The 27,084-nt window shown below is 36.7% G+C and overlaps 1 protein-coding gene across 1 annotated transcript in view; it reads right to left on the reverse strand.

Moving 5' to 3' along the window:
- Positions 1-4,893: 4,893 nt before the first annotated feature.
- The window catches only part of ADAMTS19 (ADAM metallopeptidase with thrombospondin type 1 motif 19), a 203,295-nt gene continuing 181,104 nt past the window's right edge, over positions 4,894-27,084 (reverse strand). Inside the window, 4 exon segments of the mRNA XM_070417180.1 lie at positions 4,894-5,860; positions 8,249-8,426; positions 24,844-24,996; positions 26,590-26,794. Coding sequence (XP_070273281.1) covers positions 5,709-5,860; positions 8,249-8,426; positions 24,844-24,996; positions 26,590-26,794 — 688 coding nt within the window. The 3' untranslated portion in view covers positions 4,894-5,708.

A 27,084-nucleotide genomic window follows, 5' to 3' on the forward strand; every position in this document is an offset into this window, starting at 1 on the left:
CATCAGTTCTTGTTTCTCACTACTACCCCTGTAGGTTTCCCATGTGACTGACAATGAAGAAATCAGTCCTTCTCCCCCCTCCCTTGTACTGGCCCTACCCCGACCCCACCCCCTGTGCCTCTACTTGTGTCAGTCCTCCCGTCTGGAAACATTTGTCCACAGCCCTGGTTACTGACCACCTCTACGCATCCTTTATGGGTCATCTCTAGTACCTAGCCTCTCTTTCACAAAACCTTTGCATATGTTCCTTAGTAGGAATGATTGTCCTTCCTTTGAAATTTTAGGGTGATTTGTTTATACTCTCATCTGGTGTTTGATTATGTATTTCATACTTTTCCTTCATGAGTCTCTATACTAGGTGATACAATACAAAAGGGACCCATTGGATGCTTCCTTCCACACCTGAATCATTTCTGTAGACCTTCATGAAGCTTTTTGCTCAACAAATAATGATGGTTCTACTGTGGTTGGAAATGGATAATCTAAATTTGATCTAAAAAATGGCTTAGTGTTCTGTTTTCTAGTTGATTATGCTCAGTGAAAAAGGAACCCATTGCAAAAATTGTTTACAGACATTCTCTATATTCTGTTCTGGTATTTTTAATGTATAAACTCATATTGAAGAAATATAAAGAACTAGGCCTGGCCAGCATGGCTCAGCGGTTGAGCATACACCTGTGAACCAGGAGGTCATGGTTTACTAGTAATTCCTGGTTAGGGCACCGGGTTGTGGGCTCAATCCTGTGTGGGGCATGCAGGGGGCAGCCGATCAATGATTCTCTCTCATCATTGATGTTTCTATCTCTCTCTCCTTCTCCCTTCTGCTCTGAAATTAATAAAAATAGGAAAGAAGTAAAATAACTTCTCTGCCTTGTTTTAAAAAAAGGAACTACTAATATATTGCAGGGACAATCTGGTGGAAATGTGGATATCTGGTACTTCTCAACCCTCTGGATGCAGGTAAGCATTTGCTTTCTTCACAGAAAACTTTTATAAAAGTATCATTTCCCCTTGGGTTTGGATCCAGAATTATTGTTTTCTGAACTATGAGAATTGTGAAAATAGAATTAAATATGGTTCACTAAGCAAAACTTTTGTACATATTAACTTTTTTCTTCTTTCTTCTCATTCTCTGACCTTTCCTTTCTTCCTCTCTCCTCTTTCATTTATTTTCTTTCATTTTTACCTCTTTCTTTTTCTGTTTTCTTTCTTTTTTCCCCTCCTCTCTAATTTATAACAATAACTTATTGAAATACCTGAAAGTATTTTCAGCTGAAAAGACTGCACAATTCAGATGAGCAGTTGGAATTCATCAAAATTATCTGAGAGAATTTCAAAATTAGTTGGGATAGTTTTAAATACAAAGAAAGTCTGTGATGAGATTATAAGTCCTTGTGCACCTATTTTCAAAAGTGGTGAACAAGGGAGGCAATCAGGGTAATTGAGTGCACAGAATTTGGAGTCCTAGTGGTTTTACTACATCCAACTAAACTGTGTTCTTGGGCAAATTACCAAAACTCTCTGAGCCTCAGGTTGCTCAGTTATAATGTGAAGATATTAATACTACCTTACAAGGTTGCTGTGAGGTTTAATAGGTAAAGTGGTTAACAGAATGTTCAGGATATAATAAGCACTTAAAAGGGTTTACTGTTATTTTAAGAGAGTGAGAATACTGTTATTTTAAGAGAGTGAGAATATGGATTTTCATCTCAGTTGTCTCTGTTATAAAGCAAACTGAAAAAATAAAAATCATATTAGTCATCTATAGGTAAAAAGCAAACTACATTTCCAAGAATCCCCTTCTTTGTGTGATTCTGGGTTAGAATTGGCCAAAAGAGGAACTTGCATGGCATTTGGAAGGCAAAATGGAAGCAGCATCCATTAATCCAGAAGTCTTTTTTGTAATCAGATGCAGGGATAGACAGAGGTACAGGTGCTTGGCTGTTCCCAAGTGGCCTTTTCTGGAGCTCCATGCCCATTTCTTTTTTCCAACTGTTGGACCTGCTGACTAACAGCAAACTCAGATCCACCACCAGATGTTTGGCTGTGGACCTACAAAGAAGGAAGGTATACAGAGGCAGCAGCATCCTATAGACCAGGGGTCCTCAAACTACGGCCCACGGGCCACATGCAAATACAAATATTGTATTTGTTCCCGTTTTGTCTTTTTACTTCAAAATAAGATATGTGCAGTGTGCATAGGAATTTGTTCATAGTTTTTTTTTAAACTATAGTCCTGCCCTCCAACGGTCGGAGGGACAGTGAACTGGCCCCCTGTTTAAAAAGTTTGAGGAACCCTGCTATAGACATCTTTACAGTGAATCTTTCATAGTCATACTTACCTGGATGTGCCTGGCTGCTCAGATCAGTTGGTGACTCCTGATTCTTCAACTCTTCTCATGGATCTTCCCCAGCTCCTCCTGATGTTATGAATTCAGATCCGTTATCCCATAACACTCCAACACTGGCTGACTGAACCATGACAATTACCGGTACAAAAAATAAATGTTTCCAAGGAAGAAAATTTTAAGAAATGAAAGCTGGAATTCGTTCTCTGCTCTGACTAGACTCAATGACATTAGTGACCCTCTTTCCACTGGTCATCCATGGCACAAAATGCCAACATGGTTATTTAAATCCTTACCTATTGTCATCTGGAGTGAAGTGCCGATAGAAAGCAAGTACCTGCTGCATAAACTCTTTTTTAATAGAAACAAAGAGACTAATGACTGTGGGGTTGATTCATTGCTCCTAAAAAGACTAGAGAAGTTAAAGGGAGAAATGAGGTTTAAAAGTCACCGCTCAAAGACTTAGCTGGGACCTAGAAAGCTCACACTGACTATCTTGAAATAAAACCTTTTCAGCTCTACGGCTCATGCTCCACATCTATCATGTCTTCTAAATCCATATCCAGACCAAGTCCCAGAAGATTCGAGGGGGCCAGACAAAAAGTGTGACTTCTCAAGTGGTACCATACATATCAAAAGAACTGCAGGATTTCACTAATTCATATTTACTGAAACCCAAAGTACGTGTTTCAGGGGTGTTTCTTAAGAGGGTTATGTTAGGATGGAAGGCATACAATGTTGAATTAGCCTAAATGTTTTTGACATGGGTTCACTAGTAGAGATTCTAGAAAGCATTAGTTGATGTGGCTGGGAGTAATTCTAACAATTTATCTGAAAACTGAACCCAATGGTTGTCTATACTGAATGAAGTTGAGATGCTAAAACATACTTGCTATAAGGTACTACAGAGGAAGGTATACAAATGTTTAGGGAGATTGTTTTTAATATGATAGATGTGTTCCTGTTCCATATGTCCCCTCAGTGTTCCATCTAGAAGGCACTCCCTTCGCTAAGGCTTTGAAAAATTCATTGTTGAAGGCAGCATTGGAATCCCTAAAGAACTCTCAAGTGGCTAGTCTGCAAATGTCAGGAATGACATTGGGAAATGCTGCCATTGAACTGGGCTTCCTGAATTTAATGAGAATATGGAATACCATAAAGGCAGGAACCAAATGGCTGAATTTCACTGCCAAAGACCAGGAAAGCACAGTTACCATAAAGGGCAGTAGAGTTAAAGGGGTAGAGGGAATGGTTTGACCGGCAAAGATTTTTGGTATTGCCTAATTAATCATGGAGTCCTCGGACTGAAATGGATACACATTCTACTAAAGTCTTGTATTTGTATAAGCACTAAATTTCTAGTCTTAGTGAATAGAAGTCTGATTTGACTCACCATAGCAGGGAATTGCATTTCTAGATCAAATTCCACATGAGAGCAGGTTCACAGATCCAGAATTCCTTGAATGAAGGGGAGGCCAGATCCTTTGGGGAAAGATTTTGTTACACTGTCCAAAACCCATATTGTTAATCTACCTTCTAGTCTTTCCTGATGGGAACTATATATTGGGGAAAGGAAAATAATCTGACTTTTTGATGATTCCCGGATTCTTGGTGACACTACTTTGCCACTGCTGTCCCACAGTCAGAGCAAAAGCTTATGGAAGTCAGGTAACTGGATCAAGCTTGGCTTAAACCTGTCTCATAGTGGACCCAAGAGTCCCTGAGCCTACCCCATGGTAACTTCCCTAATTCTGGAAGGTCTATTTGAAACAGACATACTCAAAAGACTTCGGGTGGTGAGCACCATATAGTACACAGATGTCGTATTATAAAATTGGACACCTGAAATTTATATAATGTTATTAACTAATGTTATTTCAATAAATTTAATTAAAAAAACATAAAACTGGCAAAAACCCATCTTCCCCTTTTTGGTGCCATGATCTGTGGCATGAGGGCTTTCATGGTAGTAATGCCAATGGAAGCACCAGACATAAAGAAGCCAGATGATACCTACACATGCAGAGCGTTGAATTACAGGTGAGGGGCCCCATTTAGGGACTGTGAAACTTCTATAATGAGAAATAAACACGTCTGCCCTTTGCTCCAAAGAGAGACACGAACTTTATCTTCCAAAGCTGTTCACCATACAAACATCCCTTAGAAGATATTCCAGAACAAAAGCTGACAGTGCCAAGACTTGTGGAAACATGAGAGACCTATGAAGAATTGCCTCCCAAAAGGAAATTTCACATATTTTATTGCAAAAAAAAATCTAAGAAATCATGTGAATCATGTACAATATTTTCTCACAAGAAAAATTTTAAGCTGTTTTTTTTAACGTTTCACAGAATTGTAAAACTTTTTAATTTTTATAAAGAAAAAACACAATGAAACTACCACAATATTATCAGCTTTTAGTTTTTCCTTGTTTCTAGGGAAAAGGCTGAAAAATATTTAGTAAGTTTTCTCATGATTTGTGAGGCTTAAGTACCTACTATATTCTTTTAAAATCTGCTAAAAAAATACAAGGAAATGGGTGGATCAATGCTTTCTTTCTTCAAAATATTTAAAAAAGCTAAAATCTAATGACAACATGTTAAAAATAATACACATTTTTGTAGGGTGTTACCATTTCCATAACGGTTTTCTCTACACTATATCGACAGTGCAATGGTGATTCAGTGTAAATCATTAATTACAGTGTTTCATTGTTACAATACTTGTGTTCAAGTACATGTTCGTGAACATGATCAAAGTCTCTATTTTGATTTTTTTCTTTTCCATTATTAAAATAAGGATATAATTACAGTAGAATTTTTCCTATAGATGTCTCTAAGTCTGAACCAATTTCATAATACATTCTCTAAAAACCTGTTCAACACTATGAGGTTTGTTATGTTTACACATCTCCTTCAGAGTACAGAAAATGGGCTAATTCTGTATTAGGACACCAAAACACAAAAATAATTTTCCCCATAGATAGCTAAACTATTATGCTAAATTAGTAGTATACATTATGCATAACTCAATGGTATTGGTGTGGAGAGAGTAGCACCTTAGAGCCAGCCCTAACTTAAAAAACATTTTTTAAGCCTACCGATCTTAATTTTCTTTTTCTTTTTCTGGTAACTGGATCCAACTTATTCATATAAAATGACTTATGAAGCCCTATAGTATAAATCACAATGTTTGTATTACCAAAATAAGCACCATCTTGATGTTAGGCAGGCCCCCAAATAAATTAATTTGATTAAATTATATGTAATCTGATAATATTTGGTCTGAAAAACATGCTAGTGTGTGTGTCTATAAATAATGTAATTGCAAAGAGCTGTGAGCCAGCCAGCCTGCTAGAGGTCAACTCTTTTGCTGCAGCTTTTGGGCATAGAAGTCCCTGCACGTCTCACAGCAGCGCTGGTACCACCGCATGTCCTGACACAGGTTCTTCTCACGTATCACTCGGCAGTACACGGGCCATTGGTCTCCTAGGCACTTGAAAGTCAGAGCAGCTGTGAAGCAGAACACAGGAAACTCAATACAGGTAGATATTCCGGGTGTCATGAGTAGAAGCAAATAGCAATCATGTAAATGGGGATTTTGTCCACTGACTCATTTATACTCCCTGTGGAACTTAAAACACAGAGCTATGCACACACACACACACACACCCTGAAATAAAGGAGTGAAGTGAATGAATAATGCTCTCACAGATATTCCCAAATTCAATGAATTGTCCTGTAAATGGCTTTTTAAGGATCAATTTTATGGTTTTCATTTACATTTCTTTTGGATTTTTAGTTGGGAAGATTAAAAACACAAATAAATGTGCTCAATATATCTACCTTTATGGGAATGAAATTTAATAAGTATTGTTATAGATGAATTTGCAAAGAAATAGCAAAACAAAAATATGCTCGCACATTTTATTTTATTCTTCCCACTTTTTTTATATTTCAATTACAGTTCGCACTCAGTATTATTCTGTATTAGTTTCAGATGCACAGCAAAGTGCTTAGAAAATCATGCACTTTACGGAGTGGTCCTCCCTCTTCTTCAAGCACCCAGCTGACCCCATACATAGTTATGATATTATTGAATATGTTCCCCATGTTGCAGTTTATATCTATGTGGCTATTCTGTAACTACCAATTTGTTCTGCTTAATCCCTTTACCTTTTTCATCCAGTTCCCCAAACCCCCTCCCTCTGCCAACTGTGAGTCTATTCTCTGTATCTACAGTATGAGTCCTTCCATTTTGTTTGTTTGTGGGATAGTGATTTAATGCACCTTTAACATCAAGCCATTTATCATGTGACTGAAATTTATAGCATTAAAGTGTTTAAAATGAGAACTCGATATAAAAAAAATTGGTCATGTAAATTTAGGCTCAGGTTTTCTGAAGAAATAGTGTGTTCTGGCATGCATAATAAAAGTCAGTCCTGCTACAATTCTTTCTTTTGCCACTATTCTAATATAATCCATTATTTTACACTTAGAAACCTTAGTTTTCCCGATCACTGTGCTTCTGTGTTTGGGGGTACACTGTCAAGAAGTAATAAACAAAACAATGCAATTTTAATTAAATTCTTCTTTTAGGTCATTATTTTTTTTGCCACATACTTCAAGAAGAACTCCAAGTAATTGCTAGAGAAAGGGATTATATTGTTTGAAATACATGGATTTAGCTGCATTTGCTCTAGGATTGCTTAACTTTTTGTTTTAACTAGTCTTAATTCTCCTTGAACTGATTATTTCTTAGAAATGTTAATTATTTGGCTCAAAAAAAGAGGAATTTTTTTTGAAGAATCAAACTTTTCCATTTGATTGAATCTATGCCTGGAAGAGTATCTATAACAATTTACAATTAAATTGTTCTCCTGAAGATTATGTGCACAGATCAAAACGGAAGGTGTTAAACATAGACTAACCCAGTAACAGCCAAGCAGCAGTGCTGGTAAAAGCCACTAATTGCCACAGACATAAAGGCTAATTCGTTCATGAATACTTGTTATGCAAGTGCAGGCTATATTTAATTAAAATACATACCCTACTTCTTCATGACGGCTGATTAAGTGACAGGTATTGAGAATACACATGAAAGCATTTTACAACATAAAAGTCATTGGAATCAATGTTACTAGTAGCTATCTGTATGTCATATTATGTCCTTAAGCATGAAAAAAATTGTACCTTTTGCTGAGTGATATAGATCCATGTACCCATTTGTCTTGAAAGTCATTTTTTTACTCTAAGTTTCTCCAAAGGATAATTTGTACCCAGGATCACAAGGAAGGATACTGACAGTGGAGAGATCTAAGGTATATACTACAAATACCTTTCAACTAGACCAGGGGTTCTCAACCTGTGGGTTGCGACCCCTTTGGAGGTCGAACGACCCTTTCACAGGGGTCACCTAAGACCATCGGAAAACACATATATAATTACATATTGTTTTTGTGATTAATCACTATGATTTAATTATGTTCTATTTGTAACAATGAAATCGGGGGTCACCACAACATGAGGAACTGTATTAAAGGGTCGCGGCATTAGGAAGGTTGGGAACCACTGAACTAGACACTACCTTAATTGTTAGTTCTGCCATGAGACTGGTCAGAACCCAAAATACGGTTATACCCTTCAACCCTTTACATGATGAGCTTGGGTGGTATGACGTTCATATTTCCAGGGTCTGGTTCACGGATCAAAATAGTTTATTCTTTACGATATTTTACCCACCTGGCCATTTGGATGAACCCACAGTAAAATAGAGCCAATTTAGTTAGGACCAAACTAATTAGTATCCATTTATAACTAAGCTTTAAAGTGATGTGCAAAATAGAAGAAACCATGAGTATTTCTGTATTTCTCAAAACCGTTTCCTTTTGGTCAGCTTACCCAGCCTGGGTGATGTTATGGTATTTACATTAATCTTCTCATTGCAGGGCTGAAGGTGGCATGGCCTGTATGCTGCAGGCTTTTCTGAAGAAAAACATTCATTTCCATGTCGTCCTGTGACCTTGTGCATGCACTGGATAACACGGGACTGCATTCCTTTGCCACAGGTAATTGAGCACTGGGAGAGAGATAGAAGGCTTGTTTAAAGTCCTTTTTGCTGTTTCTCTCTTCTAGGCTGTGAGCCACCTTTTCCCTGTATTTCTTAAAATTGAACATGAGCCACAACATCCAGAGTTGACGCAAAACATGGGTTAGAAACGGTGATGCTCATACTTGGGTACAATGTTTTCTGTGCCCTCTGGCTGACCTCAGGCAGAGCTCAGGGCGATGCAGGACAAAGGCGAGTAAAGAAAGCCCGAGAGTATCAGTGGGCAAGGAATAGAATGACTAATACCAGACATGCACTTGGGCAGACAGTTTTTAAAGTTCTGTCTAGTTTGCGACAAAATTTTGATTTGCTATTTTTCAATTTAGTCATTGATCTCAAGAGTTAGCCTACGCCCAGCTGTGGAGCTGGATGCTTGTTGCAGTCTTTGTCTCCTCATCTACTCTTTTGCTCTGGCCTTGAAATGTTGATCAACAGTTTCAATATGGCTTATCAACCTGGCATATGATGGAAATAGCTGCTATTTCTTGGCAGATGACACAATATCCAATACTATGCTAATAAAAATATTTGATAATCGGATTTTTCTAATAAAATACCCTTTCAATGGATTCCTTGTATTTCATAACTGCAGTTTGTCTTCATTTGTAAGATATTCTGCAAAGAAAAATGTATTTGATGTACAATGGTCTTTTATTAGGGAAGTCTCTTGGGTCCTCGTGTATCCCCAGATTTGATTTGTTACACAAATAAGCTGGTGCTTACTTGACTGAGAGAATAAAGAGACTTTATGGTATCACAATTACATGAGAGGGAATATGCTTGTGTTTCTGAAAATAATGACTTATTTTACTAGTTATCTTACCCATATTGATCTCTAGCCAAATGATCTTAGTATATTTTCATTGGAAACTGGTAAATACTTTCTGATTGTCCCCTTTTAGATATACAGGCAAAAGGTTTTAATGTATTTTTTCCCTTTGTGCTTTACCAAGTCATTATTAGGACTGCACTCTCTTTGCCATCAATTCTTCCTTTACATCGTTACGGGTCCCAGCTCTTCTTTTCATTTGCACAAGAAGCATTCTACACAAACCCTATTCACATCAAGCCTAGTCTACTACTGTTCGTTTTGTCTTTAGTCTCCAGTCTTCCAATCAATCCCACTTGTTAATACTGAATATATATTCTTCCAAAATTGCTTTACATATATAATCTCATCAGACAAAAATCTTTGATTACTGAGTCATTGCCTATAAGGTAAAGCTCAGTATCCCAGAATCTCCAGGTTGGTGTTTACCTATCTCCTCAGCTTTATTTTCCACACTTCACTTGGGAATCATTTGCTCTATTATAGATTAACTAGAGGCCCGGTGCACGAATTTGTGCATGGGTGGGGTCCCTCGGCCTGGCAGGTGATCGAGGCTTATCGGGGGGCCAACTGGCTAGGGGGAGGAACCCCGGGAGGTTGGCCGGCCGACCCCTCAATTGGGGCCTATTGGGAAGGCTGCCCGGCAGGGGGGAGGGACTGCAGGAGGTTAGCCAGCTGGGGGAGGGGCCACGGGAAGTTGGCTGTGGGAGCACACTGACCACCAGGGGGCAGCTCCTGCATTGAGCGTCTGCCCTCTGCTGGTCAGTGCACACCATAGCGACTGGTTGACTAGTCGTTCTGGTCATTCTGGTCGTTCAGTCGTAACAGTCACTTAGGCTTTTATATATATAGATCATGCCCATGCATTCTCTATTCCCACACCTACAATTGTATCCATTGTATTACTCTTTTCCAAATGCCTGGCTGCTTTTCAAATCACAATCCATTAAGTGTTCCACAATTACCCCAACAATTTACACATATTTATGGTTTATTTTTCTTAACTTTACAATCTGAATGTTTCCAGTTCAGTTTAAGCTTTACTATAATTTAAAACTATTATAAGAGGATTAACTACTTAAAATTGTCTTTCTTCCTTAAAAACATCTTAATACCACTCTATAAAATTGATATATTTATATAAATGAAGATATTATGTTTCTTAGAAAAATATCTTCAAGAAAATTCAAAATAGTTAAACTAAAAACTTTTAAGGGGTTAAGTTAATATGGGAAAATATCATTCTAGTATCTATTCCTAAAATTTACGTAGATCTTGAAATATTTGAGAAAATAATAATAATAGAGCTTCATAATAGATGAACTCATCTGATCAGTAGAGGAAGTTCGCAATCATGTCATTGAAGCCCAGGAATCAGTCACAGACTATTCCCAAAACTTTTGATTAATTTTATATCAACTCCATAGGACATGAGCAAACCAAAGTAACATATCATTTTTCAGAATTATAAAAAATTCAATAAAGTAACAGAATAAATAATTTTAGCAGATAATGGCTGAATAGTGTCTTTCATAAAAATCTGAAAAACTAGAGAAAAAAATGTTAGTTGTATTCCTTTTGCAAGTTAAATTTTGTAACTTGTATATGGGAATGACCCAGAAATAAAAATAGCATCCAGGAAATAATAAAAGTTCTAGAATTCATTTAACTAAAACAGACTCATTTTGCCTTTGAAAGATTTAGGATAAGTTTTATTATAAAACTAGAGGCCCAGTGCATGAAATTGGTGACCCAGGGGGTGGGGGTGTGTGTCCCTCAGCCCAGCCTGCACCCTCTCCAATCTGGGACCTACCGGGATCGGGCCTAAATGGGCAGTCGGACATCCCCCTCACAATCCAGGATTGCTGGCTCCCAACCGCTCGCCTGCCTGCCTGCCTGATTGCCCCTAACTGCTTCTGCCTGTCAGCCTGATCACCCCCTAACCACTTCCCTGCCAGCCTGATTGATGCCTAACTGCTCCCCTGCTGGCCCGATTGCCCCTAACTGGCCTCCCCTGACAGCCTGGTCACCCCTAACTGCCATCCCCTGCCAGCCTGGTCACCCCTAACTGTCCTCCCCTGCAGACCTGGTCACCCCCAACTGCCCTCCCCTGCAGGCCTGGTCACCTTTAACTGCCCTCCCTTGCAGGCCTGGTCACTCCCAACTGCCCTCCCCTGCTGGCCTGGTCACCCCTAACTGCTCTCCGTTTCAGGCCTGGTCCCTCCCAACTGCCCTCCCCTGCCGGCCATCTTTGACCACATGGGGGCGGCCATCTTGTGTGTTAGAGTGATGGTTAATTTGCATATTATCTCTTTATTATATAGGATACTAGAAGCCCAGTGCATGAAATTCATGCAAGGGTAGGGTCCGTAGGCCTGGCTGGCAATCAGGGCCAATCGGGGCCTTCCTTCCCCTGGTTGCCAGCTGCCAGCCAGGGCCTTCCTTCATTCTGCGCCGCCCCCTGGTGGTCACTGCACGTCATAGCGAGAAGTTGAACTCCCAGTTGGTCAAACTCCTGAGGGGACAATTTGCATATTAGCCTTTTATTATATAGGATGGAATTAAATAGTCTAATAGCCTTAGAAAGTAATTCTCATTATAATAATTTCATAATAAAATATCAACCTCTTACTAGTAATTACTTTCTTTATAACATATTTTAGTAAAAAATTTATTACAAATGTGTGGAAAATGAACAGATATTTCAGTTCACTGAAATTCTAAGGTATTTTCTAAATTAGTTCTTACTTTATTATAGAATATACTAAATAATTGAATATTTTGTCAAATCATATTACTATGATTAAAGACAGACATTAAAAGGAAAAGCCAAATTAATTCTGGCCTTGAAATGAGACCTGGGCTCCAATATTGCCACTAGCAACTAATTCACCTGGAACTTTTCTTTCTTTTTGGTAAGCAAGGCATTAGAGTAGATCAGTGGTTCCCAAACTTATTTGGCCTACCGCCCCCTTTCCAGAAAAAATATTACTCAGCCCCTGAAAATTAATTTTTTTTTAAATTTTAATAGCAGTTACTCATCGCCCCGAAAGGCACCTGTGGCCATCACCGCCCCCCTGGATCACTGCAGCGCCTACCAGGGGGCGGTAGCGTCCACTTTGGGAATCACTGGAGTAGATCATAGCTATAATTTCAGGCCTAAATTACTATGAAAGTAAAAATTCCAAATTTTATTAAAAATTACTGTAGTCTGGAAATTTTTAAGTGGTGAAACTGTGAAACAGTAAGGACTCTAGTTTCATTATCTGATTATTCACTGCACCACCCAACAATGGTATGACAGAAATTCTGCTCAGTAAAGTCTCAAAATATAATTTGCTTGACTGTCTTAGAATATCCAATCATTTATTGGCTTTCTAAATATTTATACATCACCCATTATGTTCAGGATCCCATGCAGAAAATATAAACAGCAGAAGTTATTAATACTGTGGAGATGGTACTTTATTCCATACTCTTTATTACAAAACCCAATGATATAAAATAACACTATATACTTTCACTAAAGTCCAAAATGCTAAAATGTCAACATTAATTTGCCAGCAACCGGTAAACAAACACAGGGTTATCATATAACTTGCCAATAATCTTTCTTTTATAAGGAACATTTCCTGACAAGAGTATTTTTTAAAAAGAGAATTGGATTGCCTGACAAATATTCTATTCCCCAAACAGTTTACTATCCATCTCCTTGAAAGACCTTGAAACAAAACATCCTATTAATCAATTTCATGAACTAGAAGCCTTTAATTCTGAACAGCAAACACAGTCCTGGTGTCCCAGCTTCACTAGAGTAAAAAGGAGACAGTAATCTTTAAAACCAATTTAGAACAGCTTAGAAAATGGCTCTCATGATTTTGGAGTTAAAAACAGTATTTTGACAGAGACAACATAGCACAAGGAAAACGTATATTGGCCATCTCTCGTTCCCACCAAAAACTGAGCCCCGACATCTTTGAAAATGAAGTTTGTTCTATGGACTTAGTGATAGTCATCATTTCAATCGACCTGAGAAACGATGACCTTCCCTGCCCTTGGGTTCACATGACTAATGTTTTTTGATGATATTGCTATGGCTTTCTCCTAAAATAAGTCTTTCCTTGACATGGGACATTAGCGACAATGTCTAAGACTGTATTAAATTATGTCTATACTATAGCTTGCATGCCAAACACTAACCAAGAAAAGGAAACTTTCTCAATAATTCAAACAGCTGGGACTATTAAAAGATTAGCGAAATATAGTAAATGAGAACCACGAATACAAATGGCAGCAAACCACTAAGAAAAAGGCTTTTTCCTCTTTCAAAATACATTATAGAACTTTATAATCACAATCATTATCTAAATCCTCATTTTCCTTCTGTCATTCTTATGCCAGGTGATAAGAGCTGACTGACTTGTTTTACCTAAGAAAATTCCATCTAAATAAGCTGTGAGGGAAATATCTGGGGACATATAAGCAATGCCCAAGTTGGTGGAAGTGTACAGTAGACCTTTAACTCAGACATTTAGAATTTTCTAAAAATGGCCAAGGATCATCTGGTGATAGATAGAGATGTGAACTCTTAGAAAGTTTTATTGACTAAATTAGAGGGGAGCCCTGAGGGGACAGGGCTTGGCAGTTCTGGTAAAGACAGTGTAAGATTCCAGAATGACTTGGCAAATTTATGGATTGGCCTAAACGCAAACAAATGAGGGAAAATAAAAAATGTAGAAAAAACACACACTAAAAAATTCATAACCAATTCTTAACTGTGGCATTATCATAGAAGCAAAGGAATTAAATGAACTCTAAATGGCTGTGATGTCCATCTAATGGACAAGCCAAAGAGTGGAATCCTTTTTTTCATCACAAAGGATAGACAGGTGGTGAGACACTGCCCAAGAAGTAAATTGAAGAAAGAAACTGACCATGAAAATGTTATTCCTGACACAGCATTATTTATAGCACTGATAGACAGTGTTATTATGACCTTGGTGTAATACTTTGGAAAATATGTAAATATCTTATAGAAGGAGTTCAAGGAAAGGTCATTTATCCTGAGACATTTTATTGAAGTTATCATTTCAGTACGTTCAAGGGCAGTGAGTGCGTGCTGTCGAATAACTGTGGTCCAATGAAATTACTTAAGTTTTCAAGTCTAATCAGATGCATTGAGGATAATTAGGTCTTATTAGCACAATAAATTTTTTGATGGATCAAATACTATATACATAATATGAATATATTCTGTTGCTAAATTTCTATTTCATATAGAAATATTCCTTTTATGATATATCTGAATTTATCAAAAATCTGCATCATTTAAAAATAATGTGTATTGTTCCTATGAATACCGCTATGCCTACTGACATAAATCCACTAAATACTAACAAATTCTGTGCTCCATAGGTTCTTAGATCAAGTAAATTTATTCCACATACATGACTTTGAACATGGAGTTAAAAAAGATTTCCACATCTAGTCCTAAGTATTGGGATTCTTATGGTAAAATGCCAAACTTTGAAATTATTGGTTAAATGAGTTTCTACCTTTCCTTTCAGGACTTCAGAATAGTCACGTAGACACTGTTTTGGTGCTGGTTAGTATTTGTTACTCTGAATATTGACATGACTTAGTTTTGGGAACCAAATGGGACACGATAGTATAATAACTTCATAGACTTAGGTTAAATAATCAACTAGTTTGCCAATGAGTTTACGGAATTATTAATCTGTATATGTTAAACTCTAATGTTAAACTGTGAAACTCTTCAAGTTGTAAATTTTGTAAAACGTCCTCTAAACATTATAAACCAAAGAGGCAGAAAACCCAATAGTAAAAATGCATGCTACTCTAAGCTACTTACTTTGAGTTTTGTTGGTTAACAAATATAACTAAACTAGCACTGGTCTGATTTTGAATTCCTTGAAAGAAAACCAAATTTCAGTGTATTTAGGGGTTAAAAATAATAATTCCCACACTTGGCCAGCACAAAGATTACCCGAGATTCCTTCCTTCTAGACTGTGCCAAAGATATATATTTTGGAGAGAATGTGTATTCTCCAGGCCAACAGCTAAGGAAGGCTCTGTAATGCTTTACTTATTTCCAGCTGGCCTCGGTAAGAAATAGGAATTCCTAAATTAAGAGAAAATTGTCACTGGCAAAAAGCGTTCAAATTATTTTTTCTACCAATATAATATACAATCTTACAGGACCTGATATAATCTGTAATGTTAAGTGTCAAACGACAACAATCTTAACAACACTGACTTGAATAATTTGTCTTTGGGAATAAGTGGATTATTTTAACAAGAGTTTTAACAAGAGTGAAGTAGCATTCACAGTGGAGAATGGATCTCATAAGGAAACTGAATGATGACTTCTACTGGAAATTATTAGTGCAGCATTCCTATTCATTTCTGTATATGTTTGGCAGTTCCACCTTTCAACTTTTTAATAAAGTGAGTGTGAAACAAACATACTGAGGAACAAAAGTTAGGTTTGTTTTTATGATTTGCTATTTATTTTGGTCAGTGTTTCAGCATCTTTTTAAAGTAGTTTATCTGCCTTATTTAACACATGGGTATTTGGGATTGAATCTATTCCTAGAGGTCAGACATTTGAAAAAAATTTTTTTTTGCATATGTGTTTAATTAATTCACCGTTTGGTTGTACAGTTCAAACTATTTTTGTTTCTTTAATGAAAACATTTGCATATAGTTATAACAAATCAAGAAAATGTGTGTGGCAAAATCAAGCAGATTACTTATGAATGATTAGCAGAGAAGTGAATATGTTATGAAAAGACTGTCAAAGTAACAAAAAATAAATTTTTTTTTATCAAAGTCCACATTGATCACTGCAATGATGAAAGAAAAAAAAAGATGTTTCGCATTAAGAAGTAATTAATAAGCACAAAGTCTTGGGCACATATGCAGTCCTGCCGGTGCTCAGACAATCAATCACAGGGGCCGCAGAGGTGAAAAAAAGATTATCAAGACGTTTCTATTTTAGCCCTACCCTCCCAGGGAAACATCTTGCCACCAGAGAGAACTGCTGGGAACGACAGTGATTGAACTTCCTTTTCAAAGAACATACTTTCCAGGTCCAGCCCAACCATTCCCAGTCAAAAATGGATCCGATCCTTCCGTGGCCACATTGCCGGAGTGTGTGCTTTTGTTTTGTTTTAATAAATAGAGTATTGATTTAAAATAGCACAGAGAGCATATATAACTACCTTTAAGTTATTCCAACCTGAAATAAATACTGTCTCTGCCAATTCACAAGGAACATTCCTCAGTGTGCTTTGCTTCCATCTACTGCTTTCCTTCCAGGTTAGATCATTGCTGTCTAACCTGCTGGCAGGTGTTCAGCCAAATGGACTCACAAGAATGCAGAGGAAGTCTGCCAGCTCCCTTGAAGCTCAATGTCAAGCACACTTTTTTTGGCTTAAATTGCATGTTCTTCAAATAAGGGTGAATTTACTTTTTTTTTTTTAAATCACATTTTTAAGTAGTTTGATTTTTCATACAGGAAAATGTCAGGGGAGTCATGTGTTTACATAAAATTATATTGGTTAGTTTAATTTTCCTGGAGAAAAAGAAGCTAGTTACTAATTCTTTTGTAGGAAAATGCTGTTGTTATATAGTTGTAGTTGTTATAGAATTAGATGCCAAAAAATAAAATAGATCAAAAGACATACAATGCGTCGGTGCATCACACATTTTTTGTTTGTTTGTTTAGCAGTCATTTATTCAATAAATATTGCTACACGTAGTGCAATGCTCTGGTCACTCAGATTTGTGAGAAGGTTGAGACATTCTTAATAAAACAGCAACAATGTAAGGCAATAAATAATTCACTGAGAAAATGTAATATAGCCCTGCTGGTGTGGCTCAGTGGTTGAGCATGGACCTATGAACCAGGAGGTCACGGTTCAATTCTCAGTCAAGGTCCATGCCCAGATGTCAGGCTCGATCCCCAGTGTGGGGCATGCAGGAGGCAGCCAATCAATGATTCTCTCTCATCATTGATGTTCCTATCTCTCTGTCCCTCTCCCTTTCTCTCTGAAATCAATAAAAATATATTTTAAAAGAAAGAAAATGTAATATAGTCAATAAGTGCAAATTATTTCTGCCACTTATTGGGGAAGCCCTTTAAAAAATTAGGCACTTGAAGGATTTAGAGAGTTGGAAGAAACCCATTCCAGGCAAGGGAAAAATATAAACAAAGACATGGAGATTGCAGAAGTATACACTGCTCAGGCCTGAGCTTAGCGGACAAACTAAATTAATGAGAATGCTGAGACCAATTTCAATAGGTAGGTTACGACTAGAGTATGGAAATCTTTGAATGCCAAGCAAGTATCTGGTAGGTGACAGTACAGCCATGGGGAATTCTCTGCAAGTACTGGGCTCTAGAACAGAGTGAGGAAGTCATCCCTGTGAGGGAATGATGTGAAAGAGGAGGAGTATGTGGATAAGGGAACATATTAGACATTTTTACTCTAGTCTTGGTGAAAAAATAAGGATAGTAGTATTATACTGGGAATAAAGAGCAACTGAGATTGGATAAAGATGTGAATATATATATATATATTACTTGGCCATAAAAAGAGAATGAAACCTTACCATCTGTGAATATATGGATGGACCTTATGGGTATTATGCTAAGTGAAATGTCAGTCAGAGAAAGACAAATGCCATATGATTTCACTTATATGTGGAATCTAAAGAACAAAATAAATGAACAAACAAAACAGAAACAAACTCATAGATTCCGAGTACATTTTGATGGTTGCCAGATGGGAGAACGGTTGGGAGGCTGGACGAAAAAGGTGAAGGGAGTAAGAAGTACAAATTGGCAGTTACAAAACAGTCACGGGGATGTACAGTACGGCACAGGGAATATAGTCAACAATATTGTGAGAACTATGTATGGTGCCAGGTGGGTAGTAGACTTATCGAGGTGATCACTGTGTAAGTTATATAAATGTCTGCTCATTCTGTTACACACCTGAAAGTAATATAATATTGAATGTCAACTGTAATTGAAAAACAAATAAACAAATAGCAACCGAGACAAAACCCTACTTGTGTATAGAAGAAAGGCTCAGGGTAGCTTCCAGTCTGGGTAAATGGGAAGATGATATCAACATTTTTCCAGAAAAAGGAAATTGGTTGTAGGAAACAAAATGAGACCTTTTGTTTTAAATATTCCAAATTTCAGGAACTGTTGGAATGCCAATGGCACAGTCCTAAAGCAGCTGAAGTTTACTGTGAGAATGGGCTTCTTTAACTCCCTCTGACTCAGTCCCCATCTCATTGAATGTTCTTAAAAGTACTTTCTTCTCTTGTTTCCCATGACTTTCCTCCTGCTCCTTTGAGTACCCCTTTCTTCTGTTTTGTGAGATTATTTAAAATTATAAAAACGATAAGCAGTTATTTTTCCAAATATCAATAGACTGGTAGAAATAATTAGAAAATAATTCTGTAATTGAAAACTACTTTTTTTTTAAAAAAAAGAAAATTCTTTTGAATAGAAATAATAATTCATCTCAAAAATATTTTTCTAGATTATAGATAACTTCAGTTTGATTTCAATTTACAAATTTTCTCTAGTTTGAAAATAATATTTACCAAACTAGTCTTTGAAATCAGAATAATCTAATGCCAGCTTTCTCAAAATGTATTACACTAAATAACAAACTAGCTACATGCTCTGCAAAAATCACCTTTGGTAAAAAGAAAAAAGAAAAGAGAAATACTATATTCTCCCTTTGAGACTTACTATGTACAGTAGAATGTTTGTAAAGTCCTACAGCAAAAACTATTTGTTTATTATCATTGCTTAATTACAGCATTTCTCATACATGGAAACCACATCCCAAGGAATGAGTTTTCTATGGGACATAATTTTGGGGATACAATTCTCAAGAATTTGTAAATTATAAATTTAGTCTTATAAAAAGGATGACATTCTGGTTTCCGGTAGCTACCAGTCTTACTGATGCTAATGTCATGGAATGGTTTTGAGCAGATTGGGAAGACAATATATTTTTTCATTATGGCATTTCTCATTTTATTCATTATTTTACTGTATTCTCTAGTTTCAGCCAATACTTAACATTTTCTATTTTTACATCCTTGTAGGGTATTTAATTTGGTTTTTTGCTATTGCTGCTAATTATTTCTTCAAAGTTGAATGAAATCCTTCCAACAACTGATTGAGCCTTCCTCTATTAACCTAAAAGAATTCACTTAAAGCCAGCAAGCTCTGCATAGCCTCAGATGCATGCTGGGACCTCCTGCAAATTGATTTCAATTGGGGTGGGGTAGATGCCAGTATTGGGTCAGTCCAGACATACAAGAATCCGTAGTCTTAAGATCCTAGCTTGATCCTGGGGCAACAAGAAATCCCTCCTTTGGGATTTTTGGATCTGGTTCTTTTCGTTCCCTTATAACTAATGCAAAAACACTAGGCTACAGAGATGCATCATTAAAAACATGATATTATCTAGTCATTTAGTTTAAGATATTCTTGATTGCACTGATTAAGATGTTTCTTTAACTTTCCTTTAATGATTCCCTGAGTTTTCCTTCAGTGGAAAGAAATGGCCCTGGTGATTACCCATAATTTCCTACCAACTGTGATAAGTCACAATTACTACTGTCAATGTTAATTTTAAGGAGTGACAAGCTTCTGTATAGAAAATAGAAGGCGTATCACCAGGCCAGGAACGCTGTGAGATTTTGGAACAGCCTTTTATAGCCTATTATCATATTCAGAGCTTCAAATTCACATGATCTGTACAAATCCAATATAACAAAGAGAGCAAGATAAAATAATTTTTTTAGCGATAGGTGAAAACGCGCAAACCAACCCAGTTACAGTGACTGCTGGCCAATCTGAATAAAGGTATGACAGGGTAATAAATCTTCTGTTTGTCTTTCTAGACTTGTTTGAAGTATGTCACTAAGGAATCTTTCATTGATTTGTTGTTTCTTTGATCTTGCACCTTCCTGTTGAATTGTTTTAATTTACTAATTATGCAATATGGGAACACTTTAAGATGATAACATTTGATTATGCAAAGCCACCTTAAAGAAAGAGCATAATTTACTTAATTAATTTAAAATTCTATTTTTGAGCTTCTTTGAAAAATACAGTGCTAACTACTCAGGACACATTTTCCCATAGTTAGTACAGGGTCCAAGGACAATATAATACACTATGTGGACTTTAATAACATCTGTAGTATGTGTGGTAAGAAAATTATTTTTACCAGAAATAATACAAGTAGATGCAGGTTTTTCATGGTTTCAAAAATAAGTTATGAAGCAATTGATTTGTTTTATTTTTAGGCCACAGCATTGTTTTTCAGAAAAAAATAATTACAGCATAACATTTTGAGATTTGTAACTACATAGAACTAGAAAATCTCCACTCAGAGAATGACTCAGAATAAGTAGAATTCCTATTAGCTTAAATGCAATTTATATAGTTAGGAAACACGTATTTAGTCTGATATCGCTCCCCTACTCACTAGAAAGAATTACCTTAGTTTTGGGGTTCCTCTTCTATCTAATTCCTCTCTCTATTCAACTGAATATACTGACTATAATTGTGGTTTCCTTCTGCAGCAAAAGTTAAAAATGACTTTTTTATACTGAAAGCTTTAAATATACTATTTCTAAACAAAGATATATCATATCATCTATATAATTAAATCACCCAAAATGATTTTTTGTGCTTTGAGCATTATTTTGAACTACATCATCACAAAAGACTCATAATCTCTTCTCAAAATAATCTATTAATCATGTCATAATTTGATATGATACTATTTTTTTCTCAGAATTTTAAAGGACTAAATTAAATTCAAATTGTAGTGTATACATTGAGAATAAACCATGATTATTTGCAATACCAAGGTGTTTTGTTGTCCTTATAATTCACCTGAAAAAGTGTAAACCATTTGTTAATACTGCATAGAAAAGTTAACTCTAAAAAGCTTCATGAAGGACTAAATTCTGTCTAACAGGTAGATAAAACAATACTCTTTCATTTGCTCCTCTACTGGTTTCCAACAATGAAAACAAGAAAGTTGTAGAAGTTCAAATGAAGTCAGGCCAAATAGAGGCAGAAAATATGGTATTTAATTGAACATAAAGAGGCTGTTATTTTTAAAGTAATTATATATCTTTAAAGTCAGTATTCTATACTTTGGTCAGCTTAAAAGAGTAAATACAGATTTATACTGCCAGAGAACATATGGGTTGTATTCTGCTCTCCCAGGAAAAACCCTAAAGCCATATGTGCATCAGAGATACGGTCAGAGTGTGGCACATAATTGTGTCAACGGTTAAACTCAGCCAGAACAGAGCGACCACATTGTTTGTATCCTATTTTTGCCAACTCCCCAATCTCGATGAAATAAACATGAATATTATTCAACTTATTACAGGGTTGAAATCAGAGATAATGATTTTAGGACAGGAGATTTTTCTCTTTGAGTACACTTGGATCTATATTTTTCCTTTGAAGCTGAGAGCAATTTTCCCACTGTTTACACACCACCAAATCATAAATGCTAGAAATCACACAGGCTGACACGCATGCAGTGAACACAGTGTGAGGCATAAGCCATATTCTTAGTAAGCCTTAACTGTTTAGCCCAAATCACCTTGGTCCAATAGTGGACAATGAGTTTTACGCAGTGAACCTGAGAGTCTGTCTTTTAACTGATTCTCTACTAATATTACTGAAGCGGGGCTTTAGAGCTCGACTTTGGACAGTCCATTGAATACTCCGGATTAAAGAATGCAAGGGTGAATTTTAAGTCCACCTAGGTGTATCAGTAGTTTAACAATGTTAGTAGAATGTGAGTGAAACTAACCGATTAACTGACCTCAGAAGAGCCCAGAAATCCACTCCCACTGCACACATCTTATTGTCATCCTAATCCCAGGGTCACAGCTGGTAAGAATAAGAGATCTATGTTTCCTCTGCCCATTAATATTTTAACCACTGAAATTGAAATATCACAGCATTATTCTTTTTCTCTGTAATTATTTTGGGATGGTCTTCATTTTAACACGATAGTGGTATCTTAGGCGTGAAAAAAGGAGAGAAATCAATGAAGTTCACATGTAGCCACTGGCTTTAAGTTCTACTGCTGTTTGAATCTGTTCTGCTGAGGCCTCCGATATAAATGAAGAAGGAGAAAATGGCTTTAGGGTAAAGAGCAGATTTATATTCACAGAAGGCGAAGAAAAATGCAACACACTGGATCTTCTAAATAAGCAAACAAAGAAACAAACAGTCCAACAAACAAAGGTAAGAAGTCATAGAACAGTAATGAATATATATAGTGGCTATTGATTTTGTTCCTCACAATGGCATGTACTATAAGCTGGGTAGCAATTTGGTAACTCAACAAAATCAATTTAAAGTAATTCAATCCAAGTATATTTAAAAGTTAGGTACATGTAATTGTGGTAAAATTTTAAAATATATATTTTTAGGCTTAGCATGAAAAACCAAAACTAATGTCTTCTATAATCTCCCCAGTTAATTTTGATGTTGCTTTTAAGATTTAACCAGAGTCCACATAATAGGCACATTTTAATCAACAGTTTTTGTCATGAAAATAGGAGTTGCTAGCCCTATTTCCATATGCTGCAATGGAGGAGCTTCGTTAGTTCTGTGTCATAATTTACAGTAAAAACGGGATCTTCTGGGTTTTTTGCAATTACAAATTTGTCTTTTATAGTTAACAGACTTCACATTTATTACTTAAAAATATTTCTACTAATAAAGTTGGGAAAAGGTCACTCATATATTCTAGTGGTTTTGAAATTTTTCCTTAGTTTAGAATCACTTAAGGAAAATCTCTAGAATTTCACGCGCCAAAATAAAGGAATGGGGAGTTCTTATAATAGAAAGTGAGCAATAGGCGATCTTTTCCGCCCCCTCCGACTAGTACTTTATTTTCTCATCCTGTTTCAGACCTTCAGAGCTGAATTAAGAGTTTATATATACACACAATAGGTGTGTATATTCTTTATTTCACTCCTATGGAAACAAATACACAAAGGTATCCAATGGCTGAACCAGTTTGGCCATCTGCACAGTGAGGGAGTCCAGACTGTCCCCATGTTTCTTGACTTCCAAATCATTGTCTTTCCCTATCATCCAACTGTATTTTTCCTCTCTAAGAATTGGGGAAACATAAATAAACCTTAACATTAAAAAGATATATTTGGGGTTAATTTGGAATTTTGTTTCACCTAAAAGTTGTTTACTCTGAAGTACGACGTTTCCTTATATGGTTCACCAGTTAAAAGACTCCTGGATTGGGCTGAATATTTCCTAATTCTGTACCCAGGGATTGATTTACATTGTTTACAAATGCCTCCTGTAAGAGTCCCAGTGTGAACTCTGAATGTTGCAAGTAGTGGAAAGAGAGTACAGCTTACTGAGAACTCAAATGCTATGTTAATATGCAAACTTTTGTTAGTGAGGAGAGGCAAGGTCACGGATTTCAATACTGGGCAAGCTGGCTAACCGCAGTGCACAGTTCAATGAAAAACTTTCTTTCAGAATCTCCCTCGGTGTTACTTATGAAGAGCTACCGCACTCCCCACCATTCCCCGGCAGCCACCGCTTTTTACTTATACAATAAATAAAAGAGGAAAAGAGAGGATTAAAGTCTCTTCTAAGCCCTAGAATTTTATGATCCCATAACAATAAGTATATCAGATTACAGCTAAATGTGGCAAGGCACAGGGGACCATTTGATTAATATTTACATTTCTGAAAACTAGTATTTGAGAGCTGTTTTCCCTAGGTGTGATCAGAATTTTACCTTAAACCATGGGATTTATATATTTATTTATCGAGTCACTTTGCAGAGTGAATATGTGACCTGTTTTTATGGCTCATTTATATGAGACTCCATTCATAAATTTTAAATAAGCATTATTAATATCATGGTATTAAACTTACTGTTCCACTACTAAATGAACTGTGTCCACTTGATTTGACCAAAAGGCTTCAAGAATTCCGTTCCTTCTCTTTTCTTCTATCTACAACCTCAAATATTGGTGGGAAAAAAAACTGTCTTTTACCTATTATGATGGGCATTCCTTTGTTTGATTTTGCCAATACTTTGCTTAATTATATTTTGAATTGACTCTCCTGATAGTATTCTATTTCTTAGGGAAGTTTTATGCAAAAAATAATCTGACAAAGAACAATATCACAAAAACTAGCAACAGAGCAACAATGATTTGCATTTTGAGAGCTTTCTTTGTGTCCAAAATCGTGTTAATTGATTTATACACTTTATCTTAATCTTTAAAACAGTTTTATAGGATCATGATTATGGACAGAGGCAGGATTCGAACCTGAGGATATAATACTCCATTTCCCATAATCTTCACCTCTACCCTCCATCCCTCCTACATCCATTCTATATGGATGTAGTATCCAGGGCAATGCGGATATTATTGAAACCCAATACCGAGAATGTGCAGAATGATTCTCACCTTAGACCAGTCACCCATTCGCCACAGGTAGCATTTGGAGTAATCCTCACAGTCCTCGGCCTCCCTGGGTCGGGTGGAAAGGATGCACTTCTTTCTGGGGTTAGTACACCTCACGGTCCGCTGACGGACACCTTTGCCACACTTGACAGAGCACTGGAAGACATCAGAGAGTTTGCATGAAGCCAGTGTTTAGAAGAGAGGCAAGTGATGAAATTATGTAAAGTGTGGATCCTACTCATCTCCATAAGCCGATAACCCACATAAAGAATGAGGCCCGAGGTAGCTCAGGCACAGTGCTGGGGAGAAAGGCTTTCAGGAGCACAGGATCGTGATTGCAGAGAGAAATAGAGCATAGGGATTATTTAGGAAAAACAAATAGAATGCAATGATCAAAATGTAAATGCTACATTTGATTGACATCCAATATTTACATAAATTGTGTAATAAAGTTCATTGCTTTATTTTTGCTAAGATTTTTATCTGTGTTAGCCTAGAAATGTAAAAAAATGAGAATTTTTTCAAATTTATTTTCTTTTCTTCCAGCACGATTTATCCCCCCTATACCTTCTTCCACCTCCACCGACCTCCATACCCCTCGCCATCACCACACTATTGTCTGTGTCCAAATTTCTTACAGAATGCCATTTCTCACAAACTGTTCTTAAAGCTAAAACCAAGAAAATCTTAGCAAAAATAAAAAAGAATTTCTTTACATGAGTATATAGCCCTAGAAAACATCATTCTAAATAGTTGTATGGATTGAAATATAAGTTGATTCACAAACAGTTTAATTTACATTATAAATAACGATGCCTGATTGACATTGGGGACATCACAGATATGAAGCACACATGTATATTCCACCAACCTTTTAGGTGCAACTTGCCCGCCCATTTACATGGATGCTTTCTATTATGTAAAGATTCCCAAAGGTACGTGTCACTATTTGGACACAGAGACCAGAATGGCATTAGGTGGGACAGGGGAGTGTGAGCGAAATGGGAGCTACGGCAAAATGTGAAAATCCAAGTTATACCTGTTTCTGAAAAAGGCCTAAAGAAAGAGGTGCAGGCAAACATTTAGCAACAACACAGTACAGGAACGGCCATGCAGATTCCAACAGTTGTGTTCCTGAAAACTTAAGCATGGAGCTAATAATATTTTACATGTACTCAAATTTTTCACAAATACATAAATATCTCATAATTTATGGCTTGCATTAGACTATGTTGAATTTTCAAGAAAATGATTTAATTTCTCTAAGCTACATTATAAAAGGATAAAACTGTTAACTTTCTTGAATTCCTGATTAAATATAAATAACGTACTAAATATTAATTAAAAACATAGTCCTTGCTCACAGAAAATGATTGTTAAATGTTAATCCCTTTCTTCTCCTTTCTCGTTTAAATGTTCAGGGATTTGTGATGAGTCAATTTAATATGTGTCCACTTAAAAGTACACTCATGGTATGTAAATGAAAAAGCAGGATTCTAAAATGTACATAAAATATGCTCTTCATCATGTTACATTATTTACAAAATAAAGAGTAAAAAAATCTTTGTTTTCCTATTTTCAAAATTATTTATAATGAGCATACTTTTTTTATTATCAGCAAAATCAACAGATGGTATTGAAAAATACTCACTGTCGTGCACAGATTCTAAACATGATACAACACGACCTTAAAGAATCTAAGAGTCAAAAAAGAAAAGGAAAGGGAAAGAAATGGGGCGTGTGCCGCACCTCTGACCACACCCCCGCCTCCCACACGGTCATGCAGTCCTGGCCCTCGCAGCGCTGGGCGGAGGCCGGCTTGGGCCCAGCGCAGTCCCTCTCCCGGGCCCGAATCAGGGTTCCGTTGCTCAGTTGTTGGGTACACGCCACTTGTCTGCTCTGCATCCCTTTTCCACAAGTTCGTGAACACGGGGTCCATTCTGTCATCATCCATCTAAAAGTAAAGACAGAAGACAAAATAAGCCTGTCAGAGGGAGACAAGTATCAATGATCTCACTCATACGTGGGATCTGATGAACAAAATAGATCCAGAGAAATAGAAGCAAGGAACCGATTGTGGAATCTCAGAATAAAGGGGGTAGCGGGTAGGTGGGGAGAGATCAACCAAAGAACGTGTATGCATATGTGCATAACCCATGGACACCGACAATAGGGTAGTGAAGGCCTGGGGTGGGAAGTGGAGGTGGGTTAAAAGAGGTCAATGGGGGAAAACGGGGACATATG

The sequence above is a fragment of the Myotis yumanensis genome, unplaced genomic scaffold (genome assembly GCF_028538775.1).
Source record: "Myotis yumanensis isolate MYYU_CA2020_CCGP unplaced genomic scaffold, mMyoYum1.0.hap1 SCAF_5, whole genome shotgun sequence".
NCBI classification, from domain to species: Eukaryota; Metazoa; Chordata; class Mammalia; order Chiroptera; family Vespertilionidae; genus Myotis; species Myotis yumanensis.